The sequence below is a fragment of the Bufo gargarizans genome, chromosome 5 (assembly GCF_014858855.1).
Source record: "Bufo gargarizans isolate SCDJY-AF-19 chromosome 5, ASM1485885v1, whole genome shotgun sequence".
NCBI classification, from domain to species: Eukaryota; Metazoa; Chordata; class Amphibia; order Anura; family Bufonidae; genus Bufo; species Bufo gargarizans.
In genome coordinates this window covers 42301615-42317673 of record NC_058084.1, presented here as the reverse complement: position 1 = coordinate 42317673, position 16059 = coordinate 42301615, and the positions used below count along the sequence as shown (strand labels likewise).

The window sequence follows — 16059 nt, the reverse complement described above, 5'->3', positions numbered from 1 at the left end:
GTGAATAGCGGAAGCTGACTGGAAAGGCGATGACCATGTTGTAGGTGGTATTACAATACTGCCCTCTGCTGCTCACAAAGCCTTGCCAACATGTGGAACATAGAGTTCCAGCGTGTTCTCACGTCGCACAGCTGGCAAATTCAAGCACAGCTGCAGCACTAACAGACTGGCTGAAGCTGTCGATGACTTTCAGAAATGTGCACACACACAGCTCACCTTCACCAGTAGCTCAGGCAAATTGGGGTAGGTTTTCAAAAAACACTGAACCACTAAGTTTAAGACGTGGACTAGGCAAAGGATGTGTCTGAGCTTGCCGTGCTCTAAAGCTGCCACCAAGTTACGGCCATTATCAGACACAACCATGCCTGGTTCTAGTTTGAATGGCGAGAGCCACAGCTCAGTCTGGTCTCTTATCGCCTGCCACAGCTCTACGGCGGTGTGCTGTTTGTCCCCTAAGCATATCAGCTGAAGCACGGCCTGTTGCCGCTTCCCCACTGCAGTGCTACACTGCTTCCAGCTACCGATTGATGACTGATTGGTGCTGCACGTGGATAATTCGGAGGTGGAAGTGGAGGAGGAGGCGGAGGAGGAGAAGTAGGGTTTGAAACCACTAAAGTAGATGCTGGCTGAAACCCTGATCAACGTAGGGCCCGCAATCCTTGGCGTCGGTAGCACCTGTGCCATCCCAGGGACCAACTTGCCCCCAGCCTCCACAACATTCACCCAGTGTGCCGTGAAGAAAATGTAGCGTCCCTGGCTGAATGCACATGTCCATGTGTACGTGGTTAAGTGGACCTTCTCAATAACGGCGTTGGTCAGGGCCTGTGTGATGTTACGGGACACCACATGTTGGTGTAAGGCAGGCATGGCACACCTTGAAAAATAATGGCGGCTGGGGACTCTGTAATGCGGGACGGCCGCCCACATCAGGCTGCGGAAGGCCTCAGTGTCCACAAGCCTAAATGGCAACATTTTCAGGGCCAGTAATTTGGAAAGCTGCATATTTAGTGCCATGGCCTGTTGGTGGGTGGCTGGGTATTTGCGCTTGCGTTCAAATGCCTGGAGTAATGACATTTGGACACTGCGCTGGGACACAGAAGTGAATGTGGTCGCTGATGGTGCTTGCAAAGGTCTAGCTGCAGGGAGTGAGCGTCTTGGACAGGGTATTGGCCAGCACGTAACACCGGGGAAGAGGAGGCAGTGGTGTGACCCGCAGAAACAGATTGTGGACTCAGGCGTTCGGCCCACCTATTAGGGTGCTTTGTTGCCATGTGGCGGATCATGTCGGTGGTGGTGAGGTTGCTAGTGTTCACACCCCTGCTTATTTTTGTATGACACAGGTTGCAAATTACAATTCTTTTGTTGTCTGCACTTTCCTCAAAATAGCGCCAGACTGCGGAACACCTACCCCTTGGCAAGAGAGATTTCCGCAAGGGGGTACTCTGAGGAACAGTTGCGGACCTGTTTGGTGTGGCCCACCTTCTCCCTTTTGCCACCCCACTGTTTCTTCCAGCCTGTTGCAGTGCTGCAGATCCCTCTCCCTCTGTATTGCTGTCCTCGCTCGGCTTTCAACATTCCCAGGTTGAGTCAGTGACTTCATCGTCCACCACCTCCTCCCCCACTTCCTCACTCTGCCCATGCTCTTGACTTGTTGACCTAACCACAACCTCAGTGATTGACAACTGTGTCTCATACTCTTCCTCAACCTCTTGAGGCAGTAATTGCTGTTGAGTCATTGGCAACTGTGTCTTATCGTCATCCACTTCATTAAACAGTAATTGCCGTTCCCCACCGTTATCTTCTTGTGACTGTGGATGATCAAGAGTTTGGGAATCAGGGCACAAGAGCTGTCCCTCTTCAAGCGTGCTTGGCAAGAGGGCCAAATCAAGGAATGTTGAGGAAAAGAGGTCCTCGGAATATCCGAATGTGGGATCACTTGTTTGGCCAGACTCGCCATGGTGGGAGGAAAGTGTATCAAGACTGGACTTGGTGGAAGACAGGCTGGTGCTTAACTGACTAGAAGCATTATCTGCTACAATCCAACCGACCACTTGGTCGCACTGGTCTGACTTCAATAGTGGTGTCCTGCGCCGCCCTGCAAACTGGAACATGAAGCTAGGTATCGTGGATGACTGTTTTCTTATGCTCTGGCAGCAGGCACAGTTTCACCGCGCCCAGGGCCATGGCCTCTGCGTGCACCATCAGTATCATGGCCACTTCCCTGTCCCTTACTGCTCACCTTCTTCATATTAAATGTTATATGTGATTGAAAGTATGTCACACGTACAGTAGCATAGGATTTTGAAGTGTCTGTGCAAAAAAAAATTAAAAGGTGTTTGGGATGTGGAAACATCACACAGGAGATATCCTGCAGATAATGTAAATGCTGTCACCAGCGACTAATAAAAAATTGTAGGGAATGTCACAGGTATTTGGGATGAGGAAACGTTATACAGGAGAGGTACCACCGGTAATGTCACTGTCCAAAGCGTCTACGTAAAAACAACACTGTATGTCACAGATAAAATTTTTAGGCGCACACTTTACACTGGAGAAGTGGCACTGGTAATTTTACTGTCCGTAGTGGACAACGTCTATTGAAATAATACACTGGATGTCACAGATATTTTTTGGATGCGCAAACTTTACACTGGAGATGTGGCGCAGCTAATCTCACTGTCCGCAGTAGAGACCATCTACGTAAAAAGTACACTGGATGTCACAGATATTTTAGGGATGCGCACACTTTACATACGAGATGTGTCGCGGATAATTTCACTGTCCACAACGGACACCGTCTACGGAAAAAGTAAACTGGATGTCACTGATATTTTAGGATGTGCACACTTTACACAGGAGATGTGGCACGGATAATTTAATTGTCCACAGCGGCCTAATAGACACTATCAAACACAATAGTCCTTAAAAGTACTTTTGGGTCATTGAAAAGTTTTTGTAATAAAAATCTTCCAATAACACTCCCTACACGGTCTTTCCCTTAATATGCTCAGCTCTCCCTGTCTAAGACTGAGCCGAAAACGTATCATCGGGTACTTTATAGCACCTGATGACGTGTTCTGGCCAGCCAATCACTGTAATGCCAGTAGCCAACATTACAGTGAGTACCACCATGTGCTGAGCATCGAGATGCTCGAGCCGAACAGGTGTTCGGCCAAGCATGCTTGATCATCACTTTTTACACATTTGTATATCTCCTTCAGATATCTCTGTACACAGTGCTACCCTCGAAATATTATGGCACCTAAATTATATCTATTTGGAACTAACCTGCTGGATATAGCTTCAAAACATGCTTGATATAGCTTCAAAAGTAAGCAGTAGATTATATGATTCTAGGACAACACAGTTGTACTTGACCTCAATATGTTGCAGAAATTGTAAATAAGGTCACCTCCAAGTGTTCTGAATGTTATCCTTAAACCTTTTACTTTATGTTATATTTTCTTTTATATAAAATCTCTCAGAAGACAGATACCTGGTAATTTTTCCAACTTAAAACTGAATAAAAAACAAAGGCAAAAAGAATACAATGTATATGAAATAATATGATACATTTATTTATTTTATAAAAAGTAGCACTTTTATAGCGCTACTATATTCCCTACAGACATAAATATAAATTGATTAATTGTTAAATTGCTTTTCCCCCTCCCCCTTTCTAGTGGAACATTGTTAAAAAAAAAAAATAATAATGTTGGTACGCACAGTAGCCTTTTGGCACCCTCAAAAACTAGCTAGCTTCCATTTAAGAGGCCAAATCTTGTAAGTATATATACAAGCACTGTTGTAGCTTGACAAAGGCCTCATTGAGAAGGCCGAAACGTTGCTGGGAATAAAGTTTGGGGTCATTACCCTATCACCAAAAGCTGGAAGTGCTGCCTCTTCATTCGTTGAATATATATATATATATATATATATATATATATATATATATAGTTTCAAGAAAAAGTATGTGAATCCTTTGGATTGATATTGATTTCTGCACAAATTGGTCATAAAATGTGATCTAATCTTCATCTACGTCACAACAATAGACAATCATAGTCTGCTCATAATAATAACACACAAACAAAGAATTAAATGTTACCATGTTTTTATTGAACACACCATGTAAACATTCACAGTGCAGGTGGAAAAAGTATGTGGACCCCTAGACTAATGACATTTCCAAGAGCTAATTGGAGTGAGGTGTCAGCCAACTGGAGTCCAATCAATGAGATGAGATTGGAGGTGTCGGTTACAGCTGCCCTGCCCTATAAAAACACACACCAGTTCTGGGTTTGCTTTTCACAAGAAGCATTGTCTGATGTAAATGATGCCTCGCACAAAAGAGCTCTCAGAAGACGTACGATTCAGAATTGTGGACTTGCATTAAGCTGGAAAGGGTTATAAAAGTATATCCAAAAGCCTTGCTGTTCATCAGTCCACGGTAAGACAAATTGTCTATAAATGGAGAAAGTTCAGCACTGCTGCTATTCTCCCTGGGAGCGGCAGTCTTGTAAAGATGACTGCAAGAGCACAGCACAGACTGCTCAATGAGGTGAAGAAGAATCCTAGAGTGTCAGCTAAACACTTACAAAAATCTCTGGCATATGCTAACATCCCTGTTAGTGAATCTACGATACATAAAACACTAAACAAGAATGGATTTCATGGCAGGATACCACAGAGGTAGCCACTGCTGTCCAAAAAAAACATTGCTGCATGTTTACAGTTTGCACAAGAGCACCTAGATGTTCCATAGCAGTACTCGCAAAATATTCTGTGGACAGATGAAACCAAAGTTGAGTTGTTTGGAAGAAACACACAAGACTATGTGTGGAGAAAAAGAGGCACAGCACACCAACATCAAAACCTCATCCCAACTGTGTAGTATGGTGGTGGGGGCATCATGGTTTGGGGCTGCTTTGCTGCCTCAGGGCCTGGACGAATTGCTATCATTGAAGGAAAAATGAATTCCCAAGTTTATCAAAACATTTTGCAGGAGAACTTAAGGCCATCTGTCCACCAGCTGAAGCTCAACAGAAGATGGATGTTGCAACAGGACAACGTCCCAAAGCATAGAAGTAAATGAACAACAGAATGGCTTAAACAGAAGAAAATACCCCTTCTGAAGTGGCCCAGTCAGAGTCCTGACCTCAACACGATTGAGATGCTGTGGCATGATTTCAAGAAAGTGATTCACACCAGACATCCCAAGTATATTGCTGAACTGAAATAGTTCTGTAAAGAGGAATGGTCAAGAATTACTCCTAACAGTTGTGCACGTCTGATCTGCAACTTCAGGAAACGTTTGGTTAAAGTTATTGCTGCCAAAGGAGGTTCAACCAGTTATTAAATCCAAGGGTTCACATACTTTTTCTACCTGCACTGTGAATGTTTACATGGTGTGTTCAATAAAAACATGGTAACATTTAATTGTTTGTGTATTATTAGTTTAAGCAGACTGTGATTGTCTATCGTTGTGACTTAGATGAAGATCAGATCACATTTTATGACCAATTTGTGCAGAAATCCTTATCATTCCAAAGGGTTCACATACTTTTTCTTGCAACTGTATATATATCATTTACATCAGACAATGCTTCTTGTGAAAAGCAAACCCAGAACTGGTGTGTGTTTTTATAGAGCAGGGCAGCTGTAACCAACACCTCCAATCTCATCTCATTGATTGGACTCCAGTTGGCTGACACCTCACTCCAATTAGCTCTTGGAAATGTCATTAGTCTAGGGGTCCACATACTTTTTCCACCTGCACTGTGAATGTTTACATGGTGTGTTTAATAAAAACATGGTAACATTTAATTCTTTGTTTGTGTGTTATTATTATGAGCAGACTATGATTGTCTATTGTTGTGACGTAGATGAAGATCAGATCACATTTTATGACCAATTTGTGCAGAAATCCATATCATTCCAAAGGGTTCACATACTTTTTCTTAGAACTGTATATATATATATATATATATATATATATATATATATAAATCTGAGTGTATGTATGTGTGTGTATGTGTGTATATATGCATGTCCACTAAAGGAATCTGCACCGTCACATTTACAATTACAAAATTTGGCACATAGGTACATCAGGTGTCTGGGAAGGTTTTAGACTGGGTCTCAGCTCTGTAGCATGTACCGTTCCTGAGATATTCCCAAAAAAATGCATTAGCCAATAGAAGCCTGGTCACATGACCCTTATCAGCTATTAGAAGCTTGGAGACCCTTAGTCTCCACATAAACACAGTATTAACCAGGTTTCCATAAAAACCGAGACATTTTTATTTACTGCTGTAAGTCTGATGCTGTAAGTCTGCTGTAAGACTGATCCTTAAGGACACAGCCTTATTTCACCTTAAGGACCAGGACCAGAGGTGATAACTTTAAAATGCTTTGACTTATCCAGGCCATTCTGAGATTGTTTTTTTGTCACATATTGTACTTCATGATACTGGTAAAATGAAGTAAAACAAAAATATTTTTATTTATAAAAAAAATACCAAATTTACCAAAATTTGTAAAAAATTGCAAATTTCCAACTTTAAATTTCTCTACTTCTATAATACATAGTAATGCCTCCAAAAATAGTAATTACTTTACATTTCCCATATGTCTACTTCATGTTTGGATCATTGTGGGAATGATATTTTATTTTTTGGGGATGTAACAAGGCTTAGAAGTTTAGAAGCAAATCTTGAAATATTTCTGAAATTTTCAAAAACCCAGTTTTTAGGGACCAGTTCAGGTCTGAAGTCACTTTGTGAGGCTTATATAATAGAAACCACCCCTCAAGGTATTCAAAACTGATTTTATAAATGTCGTTAACCCTTTAGGTTTTCTACAAGAGTTAATGGCGAAAGGAGATAACATTTCAGAATTTAGATTTTTGGGCAAATTTTCTATTTTAATCCATTTTTTTCCATTAACAAAGCAAGGGTTAACAGCCAAACAAAATGCTATATTTATTACCCCATTTCTTTAGTTTGCAGAAACACCCCATATATGGCCGTAAACTACTGTACGGGCACACAGTAGGGCGTAGAGGGAAAGGTGCACCGTGTGGTTTTTGGAAGGCAGATTTTGCTGGACTGGTTTATTTACACTATGTCCCATTTGAAGCCCCCTGATGCACGCCTAGAGTAGAAACTCCATAAAATTGACCCCATTTTGGAAACTACGGGATAAGGTGGCAGTTTTGTTGGGACTATTTTTAGGGTACATATGATTTTTGGTTTATCTATATTGCATTTTTGTGAGGCAAGGTTACCAGAAATAGAAATTCTGAAATTTCCTCTCCATTTGCCAATAACTCTTGTGGAACACCTAAAGGGTTAACAATGTTTGTAAAGTCAGTTTTGGATACCTTGAGGGGTAGTTTTTTTTAAATGGGGTCGCTTTTATGGAGTTTTTACTCTAGGGGTGCATCAGGGGGGCTTCAAATGGGACATGGTGCCCAAAAAAAAGGCCATCAAAATCTGCCTTCCAGAAACCATGCGGCACACCTTTCCTTCTGCGCCCTTACGTTTGGTCATACAACAGTTTACGACCACATATGAGGTGTTTATGTAAACTGCAGTATGAGGGTAATAAATTTAAAGTTTTGTTTGGCTGTTAACCCTTACTTTGTTATTGGAAAAAAAAACTGATTTAAATGGAAAATTTGCCCCAAAATTGCTTTTTTGGCACCTTTTTTTAAGTTTTTGTTTACCGTGTTCATCTGAGGGATTAGGGGGGTATTTTGATAGAGCAGATTCTTACGAACGCGGCGATACCTAATATGTCAATTTATTTATGTTTTACACTATATTATCTTTTTATAAACAAAAATAAAACATTTTAGTATCTCCATAGTCTAAAAGTGATTTTTTTCTTAGTTTTTAGCCGATTATTTTTTGCGGAATGAGAGGACGGTTTTATTGGCACTATTTTGGGAGGCATATGACTTTTTAATTGCTTGCTATTACAATTTTTGTGATGTAAGGTGACAAAAAATACCTTTTTTTGCACCATTTTTTTTGTTTACTGTGTTCATCTGAGGGGTTGGGGGGTATTTTTATAGAGCAGATTCTTACGGACGCGAAGATACCTAACATGTCTACTTTTTTTTATGTTTTACACTATATTATCTTTTTATAAACAAAAAAAATAATTGTATCTCCATAGTCTAAGAGTCATTTATTTTATTTTTTTAGTATTTTGAGGAGCATATGACTTTTTGATCGCTTGCTATTACAAATTTTGTGATGTGAGGTGACAAAAAAGCCTTTTTTTTGCACTGTTTTTATTTTATTTTTTTGACCGTGTTCATCTGAGGGGTTAGGGGGGTTATTTTTATAGAGCAGATTATTACGGACGCGGCGATACCTAATATGTCAACTTTTTTATTTATTTTAGTTTTACAAAATAATATTTTAGAAATTTTTGTTTTTTTGTTTTAGTGTCTCAAGTCTAAGAACCAGTTTTTTTATCCGATTGTCAGTGGCTAAATTGGGATATAAATTAAGTACTCCATGGAAGTGTGGTACTCCCTGAAGCAACCAATAATGCAGAGGCTCGGATGATCGGGGCACGTGTCACATTGAGTAGTGGTGTCCTTCCGTATCACCCTCCTGTGACACACTCTGCACTTTTTTTTGGGTCTGTCCCTTCTTTCCAGTATGGGGGCTGTAGGGACGATCCGGGCGCCTACAGTTCCCGAGGTACTCCGGCCTTCTCTTTCCCGGTCAGAAAAGATCAGGGCCTTAAGAACTGCCTCATAGAACTTAAGGAATGTCCCTGTGTTGCCAGCGCTTTGGGACAGCACAAAAGAGTTGTACAAGGCAACCTGTGCCAAGTAGACCGCAACTTTTTTGTACCATGCCCTGGGTTTTGAAAAATGGCATTATAAAAAAAAAAGACTAACTAAAAAAAGGGGAAATAATGTGAAAAAATAAAAAATAAAATCAAAATCGCTGATCAACCGTCCGAAGTTGATCAGCAGTGGGGTGTGCGATGAGCTAACAGTGGCCGGACGGATGCTATAAGTTCCGGCCACAGTCAGTGTACGCACATAATAAAAACAAAAAAACTGCCTGAACCCCAGTTGGGGGGGGGGTAAGCTGCAGCACCCCTGGGGGTCTAGGGTCACACAGCTGTGCTGTGGACCCCAGACACCCAATTTAGGGTGATGCAACCAAAACTGTTTCTTTTTTTTTTCTTCAACTAACTTTCCCTAAATATCCCTGCCTAATCTAACTTGTCCCTAGCCTTTCCCTAAATACCTGGGGGTGATGGGGCACAGATGGGGTGCTGGATCCTGGGCTCTGAACAGATGGGGGGTGCTGGCTCTGAGACACGATGCAGCGCTCCTCTCTCCTCGGGCTCCGGACTGAAAAGGAGGAGGAGAGGAGCGCTGCAATAATTTGAATGAACCGCCCGCCCAGCCGACCAATGATAGCGATCCTGAGAGGTGATGTCACCATCTCTCAGGATCTAAGGATGGTGATCACCATCCTGTTTCGGGTTATTGGGTCCCCAGAGACCCGAATAACCCGGAAATGCAGTGAACGGCAGTGAACGGAAATACATAGGACATACCAGTACGCCCTGTGTCCTTAACTATCGGGAAATCAGGGCGTACTGGTATGCCCTATGTCCGGAACAGGTAAAAGGTGCAGGGTCCTGTGGATGACACTGTTAAGGGAGCGGAGTGCAGTGGAGGTCACCGCTCAGGGGCAGGTAGGGCGGCCAGTCAGGCCACCCTCAAACGACAAACTTGAAAACTCTGCCCCTGGTCCTGCTATGCCACGCCCCTGATCTAGTTTGGCCACACCCCTCCCACTCTATAGCCAACGGGAATTGAAAAAATCAAGGTAAAAATCAACTTCTGTAAACTGCTGGGGTGGGAGGAAGAGTGATTTTCTCCCTGAGGCTCATGCTGAGACAGCACAGTGCTGCTGTCTGACTGAACTGCGCCACATGGTAGACAGGGAGTCTAAAAGCCGGACTGTCCACCCTAAAACCGGACCTCTGGCCACCCTAGGGGCAGGCTGCTGTGGAGGTCATAGTTAAGGGGACTGTCCGCTATAGAGGTCAGTGTTAAGGGGCAGATTGCTGTAGATTCCACTGTTTAGTGGGTGGAGTGTTGTGGAAATAATTGTTAAGGAGACGGGGTATTGTGGAGGTCACTAATAAAGGGGTGGCTGCTGTGGAGTTTACTGTTAAAGGGGTGGGCCACAGTGAAGGTCACTGTTAAGGGTGCAGGATGCTGTGGATGCCACTGTTAAAAGGGCGGGAACTGTGGAGGTCTCTGTTAAGGGGCGGGATATTGTGGAAATCACTGTTATGGAGACGGGGTACTGTGGAGGTCACTGTTAAAGGGGAGGGCGCTGTGGATATTATTGTTATGGGGCAGGCCGATGTGGAGGTCACTGTTAATGGGGCAGGTACTGTGAGGTCACTGTTAAGGGAGCAGGGTAGAGTGGAGGTCAGTTTTAAGGGAGTGGGGTACTGTTGCAGTCACTGTTAAAGGGGCAGTCGCTGTGGAGGTCTCTGTTAAGGGGGCTAAGAATGGTGGAGGTCACAGTTAAGTGGACTATAACCTATGGTCAGTGTTAAGGGGCGGGTGCTGTAGAGGTCACTGTTAAGGAGGCAGGCCCCTGTGGAGGTCACTGTCAAGGGGGTGGGGTGCTCACTGTTAAAGGGGCATGCAGCTATGAAGGGCCAGATAAGCGGGTGGGCTGCTGTGGAGGTCCCATTTTAAGGAGATGGGGCACTGTGTTAAGGAAGGAAATTTTTCCCCCTAAAATGAGGAAAAGTGGCTTCTACCTCTACATTTTTTTTTAGCCTTTCTCTGGATAAACTTGCAGGATAGCAGGCTGAATTGGTTGGATGTATGTCCTTTTTCAGCCTTACAAACTACGTTACTATGTTACAGTCATACACACGCAATAGCTCTTGGCCAAATGATCTGGCTGACAGCTGTATCTCCTGATTGTCCCATATATATCAACTTTCCGTTAGGCCAAAGGGATCCAAAAAGTTAGGGGAAAATATTAATTTTGTCCAGTCATTCTCTCCCTTGATATCATCTGTTGGGGGAGAGTCAGGAGCTTCCCACACACAATAGATTGTCTACTGAGCCAGTCATTATCAGCTGGTTCTGCCAACAATATACAAATGTGTATGGAGACAATTAATGGGCTGCTTCCAGCACATGTAGAAACATAATGTGGCCAATGTGTTTAGTTTTGCATGAGAAAAAAGGTAAATAAGGGAATTTTGATTTTGTGAAATGTGGGTTAGACATCAGCAGCAATTTCCCTCAAATTGCAGGAGTTATGGGTGTTGCATATGACCACCAGGGTACCCTGAAAATCAGACATTATAAAGTACGTACATGACACAAAACTATCCATAGGTCCCTCCATTCATTGTTCCAATTGCTCTGTTAGACATATTTCAAACTAGCAGCTCAGGGCACATGTCCTTTCTCAGGGGGGTGTCCTTTCTGCTGTAGTTCTCTCCCTGTAACTGCCACAGCTTCTAACAGCAGATAGGATTGGTGGCAGTTGAAGGATCAAAGTAATAGATGGACAGAGAAATGAGAAACAGAGCAAATAGTAGGTTGCGCCAAACAGATACAGTTTATTGAATAACTAAGGGTCATTTCTGAACAGATATATGCGACTTTTGTGGTGTATATCTGGCACTGATTCTGTTGCATGCCATGTTGACATCTTCCCCGCTTACTCCAGGTCTAAAAAAGAGGACATAGTGTGGGCTGGGAAGGGGACAGGCCATTAGGCCTGTCTCATTCATCATTTCCTACACCTGGTTTAGGCGTAGAAAATGATCTAAATGTAAGACAGAAAGGATGCTATCTTACATTTAGACTCCAGCACCAGTGCAGGGGTTTATTAAGACCGGCTTCTAAAACACAGGTGTTAATAAATGTTCCCCTAAGTGTTGATATTAAATGTTTAATTGTATGCAATTATACAAATATACAGATACAGGTGCTGGTTTAAAAAAATGTAGTATATTTTTTGTTGGACCACCCCCATTAATGTCAATGTCAAATGTAGGCAGTCTTTGTCCACAGTGATATAAATAGACATAGAGTTGAGTTTGAAAGATCCTTAAAAAATCCAATACATCATCCATGATACAAATAAATAAATAATAATATATATATATATATATATATATATATATATTATGTTCTTGCTATGACATTCATCATACAGAATAATACACATAATATAACTGGCATTTGTTCAAATTATATATTTGAACAATATATCATCATTTCTCTTTTCCCTTCAAAAAATACGCCCATATAAACCCTCACTTGGCTGTTACAAAATGTTCCCACAAGGCACAGCTGTGTGCAGGATGACAGCTTCCCTTCTTCTCATTAAAAGAAAAAAAAAAAAGAATAGTATCATAAAAAGATTTAAGTATAAAGTATCAAAACATATTTTTTAAAAGTGCAATTTTGACAAAAAAGATTAAGAAATGGTGCCAAAAATAATTAATTTACTGAAAGTTCTTAAATGGATCATCTGTACAGAGTCACTGTACTTTTAAACAATTTCATTTAATAGAGAATGATATAAATAGCAAATTTCAAAATCATTTCATTTGAAAAAATATGCCTGCATCCACCTAAAAAAATAACTATAAAGTCATAGGTCACTAGAAGTGTCACTTCCACCTAATTTTAAAGCTCACTGACACAAAACAAAACACAAAACTTCCAAATTGTAGTCTAAGAGGATCTGCTGCTTCCTCTGAGGAAATAGCTAATAAAAAATATTATATTATTCAAGAATACAATGTGAGGAGTCCTTAGGGATAACAAAATAATAATGGAATAATAGCTGAAGGCTGCCTAGTCTTTTTAGAAAACCAAGAAAAGATCCTTTTGCCATAATACAATCACATATACGGTAGACCCAGACTACTTGTGGACCTACTGAGTCAAATGTAGATCAATAGAGTAGGGTTTGGTTTGGCAAAAGCAAGCAGGCTCTGGTTATTGAAAAGGGGCCAAAAATCGCAAAATGAATGGATAACAGCTCTTAGTCACACAAGGTTAAACATACATTTCAAAAAGACAAGCATCTTACCGTATTTTTGGTGGCTCAGAACCTTCAACTTCCAAGAAATCATATTTTTCCTCCATCTGAAAATCTGTAAAAACAAGGGATATGGTGTCGCCAGGTTCTGTGACAATCGTCCATGTGCAGTCTGCATTATTATGGTATTCATTTGGAAATCCAGGGCTTGAGATAATTCCATTTGTTCCTCGTACTGTTCCTCCACATGCATCTTCAGCTGTAAAAACAGAGGCATGTATTAACCAGAAATCTTCAAGTAGTTGGTAGTAGTTAGAGATATTTAAAACTGACATAAATAATAAAAAAATCTCCATTTTTTGAGCAATTTATGCCAGAAATATTGCTTCCTTTTGCTTAATAAATATCACTACAAGGGCATGCTATAGTTTTTAAAAACTGCAGCATGCCCCATTAGTTGCATTTTTGTGTCACAAGATGTTTTCTACCACTAACTATCCTCAATGTATTTACTAACGATATGGATATTGTAATTCCACAATTATTCTATTGTAATTAGAACAAGTCTTTGAATAGAAGAGACATCACATGGAGGTGATTTGCCTGGTCAAATGTCCTTCCATCAGTAGCCATTTTATGGACAGGCCTTCTGTGTGGATAGCATAAAAGACTTGGTAAAAAAAAGGGGGCATACCCCATGAAATATAGAAAACGGAGCCGAATTTCAACAACGGTTATATTAGTAAGTGCCATATTGTCATCTTATACACATATTGGTCACAAGTAGCCAGAAAGTGGCCAACCACCTTAAGGAATACAAGGCAATACATAAAGAAAAGCACTCCTAACAACCCATAGAACATTTTTACTCTACTTTTGTTTGATATTAGTTTTATTTTTATATTAGATTTTCTATGTCAATATCTATTTTTAAACAAAAAACATAAAATCCTGTAGTTTTCCCACTGGCCACTAAACCTTTTAATAGGCACCACTTCTTTGTCTGTACAGATCACTTTACTTGCAGTTACTATATTTATACACAGAGGTGATATCATTATAGGCAGAATTAGAATGACAGATAACACAGGATCCTCCATTCACAATAGGTGATTGTCAAAGCTTATCTATTCTGTCCTTGTATAATGACCTCTGCACAGGTCACAGAGCATGACTAGAAAACTCTCCCATAGAAGTCAATGAGGTACCCTCCTCATTGACTACAGTCTATGTCTACGGACCATGGGGTTGCCGTAAAGCAATTTTTTTAAAGCTACCTAAATTAACAAGAGCTCAGGCAAGATGGTCGCACCCATAATCATGTTCACGACCTAAAATTTAAAAAAAATCTACAATCAGAAAATAAAAACTGAATATAAAAAAGGATACATGTTACTATCTGGCATGAGCTAACAATCCATTTTTTCTATCTATGGAAAGTAAGCTATATTTTCCTTTTAATGACCTTGACTGTAACAGACAATTATTAAGCATTAAGAGTGAAATAATTAAAGCAGAGGCTTTATGATTGTCTCCTTGCTCTGTTTATGTGTCCTATTATATAGATATAAATTGTTATTACTTTGGAATTGGTGGAATTTATCAGTATTACCCAGCTGGGAAACAAAACATCATCTATTTTATCAAGAAAAGCTATTCCAACTAAAATTGAAACTCAATTGCATTGCCTTTTGATATGTTTAGAGCAAGCTTTAGCCACAGATTCACAGTTACTTTGATAAACAGACCCCCTTGATGTCCACGATGTCTTCATTTTAGTACAATTTCTTATTATTATTTTTATTCAGCCATGTTGCTTGCTAAAGAATTAGAGCACCAATTTAGCACAAAGAATATTTGTTCCATGAAGAATCTAATAATTTTATGGTTAAGCAATTTTAAGGAATGAGATTTGGTGTGTATAGTATATACAGATGTTGTCTTCGCCATTAACATATTCCAAAACATGGAGCATGAGATGACCAGCTTTCTTAAAAAAATCATGATTTTATATTACTCTGAGATGCCTATGCTATGGGTGTCTCTGTATGGCCAGCTAGTGAATATGATATAGGTTGGAGCCTGCTAAGGGTTTTGCTTGCATGTGGATATACTGTACTTATGACAATGCTGACTGGACACTAGACATCAGAATTGTACTTCACTCACTAGAGATAAGCAAACTTTTGAAAAATTTGATTTGGCAGCCTCACCAAAGTTTGCCCAGAAATTTGATTTGTTAAAAATTCATTTGTGGTACAAATTGCTATAAATCAGGTATACCCACTTTGCCCATAGGGTAAGGGTATCAGGTATACACACTTTGACTTAGGTTATGGCCACACTATATAGTCCTTCTTTATTGTTAATGCACTTTTAAACAAGGGCTGTTGATGGTATGGTAAGTGCAGGGATAGTTGTGTGCCAATAAGGTGAATTTAATAGGAAGCCAATTTGTATATTTTTGGAGTGTGGGAGGAAACCCTCGCAAACATAGGGAGAACATACAAACTCCATGCAGATTTTGCCTGATCGGATTCAAACTCTGGACCCCAGTGCAGAAAATCACCAGTGCTAACCACTGAGCCACCATTCCACCATGCCACCATTATAGAACATATTATTCTCATGAAAGACAGAATGCCTGCTGTCATGCCTATGGTCAAGGACTATTTAGAACAGACTTATTCCTGAATAAGTGGAAAGGGCTATATGAGATTACTGAGAAAATGGGAGAAGTAAATGATCAAGTATACCAACCTGGTTAGAGAAAACCCAAACAGTTGTACCATGTAAATTTAATTTATTGAGGCAGGGGTGTGATATACCTATAATATAATTTATGTATAGTGTACACTATACTTCAGCTATAAAGCGGGATACTGCAGCTATAAAGAGGGACAAACGCTACTGGAACAACTAATTTCAACTGGTTTGATATACCAGTTGCCCCCAAAAAAACGAATTGAGGCAGGGG

At 40.6% G+C, this 16059-nt stretch overlaps 1 protein-coding gene across 1 annotated transcript in view; it reads right to left on the bottom strand.

Annotated features, from left to right (window-relative positions):
* CSMD3 (CUB and Sushi multiple domains 3) overlaps positions 1–13204 on the bottom strand; it is a 1090172-nt gene extending 1076968 nt beyond the window's left edge. The window contains exon 1 of the mRNA XM_044293228.1: positions 13134–13204. Within this exon, the coding sequence (XP_044149163.1) occupies positions 13134–13189 (56 nt within the window). The 5' untranslated portion in view covers positions 13190–13204. The remainder of the gene's footprint in view (positions 1–13133) is intronic.
* Between the last annotated feature and the right edge of the window lie 2855 nt (positions 13205–16059).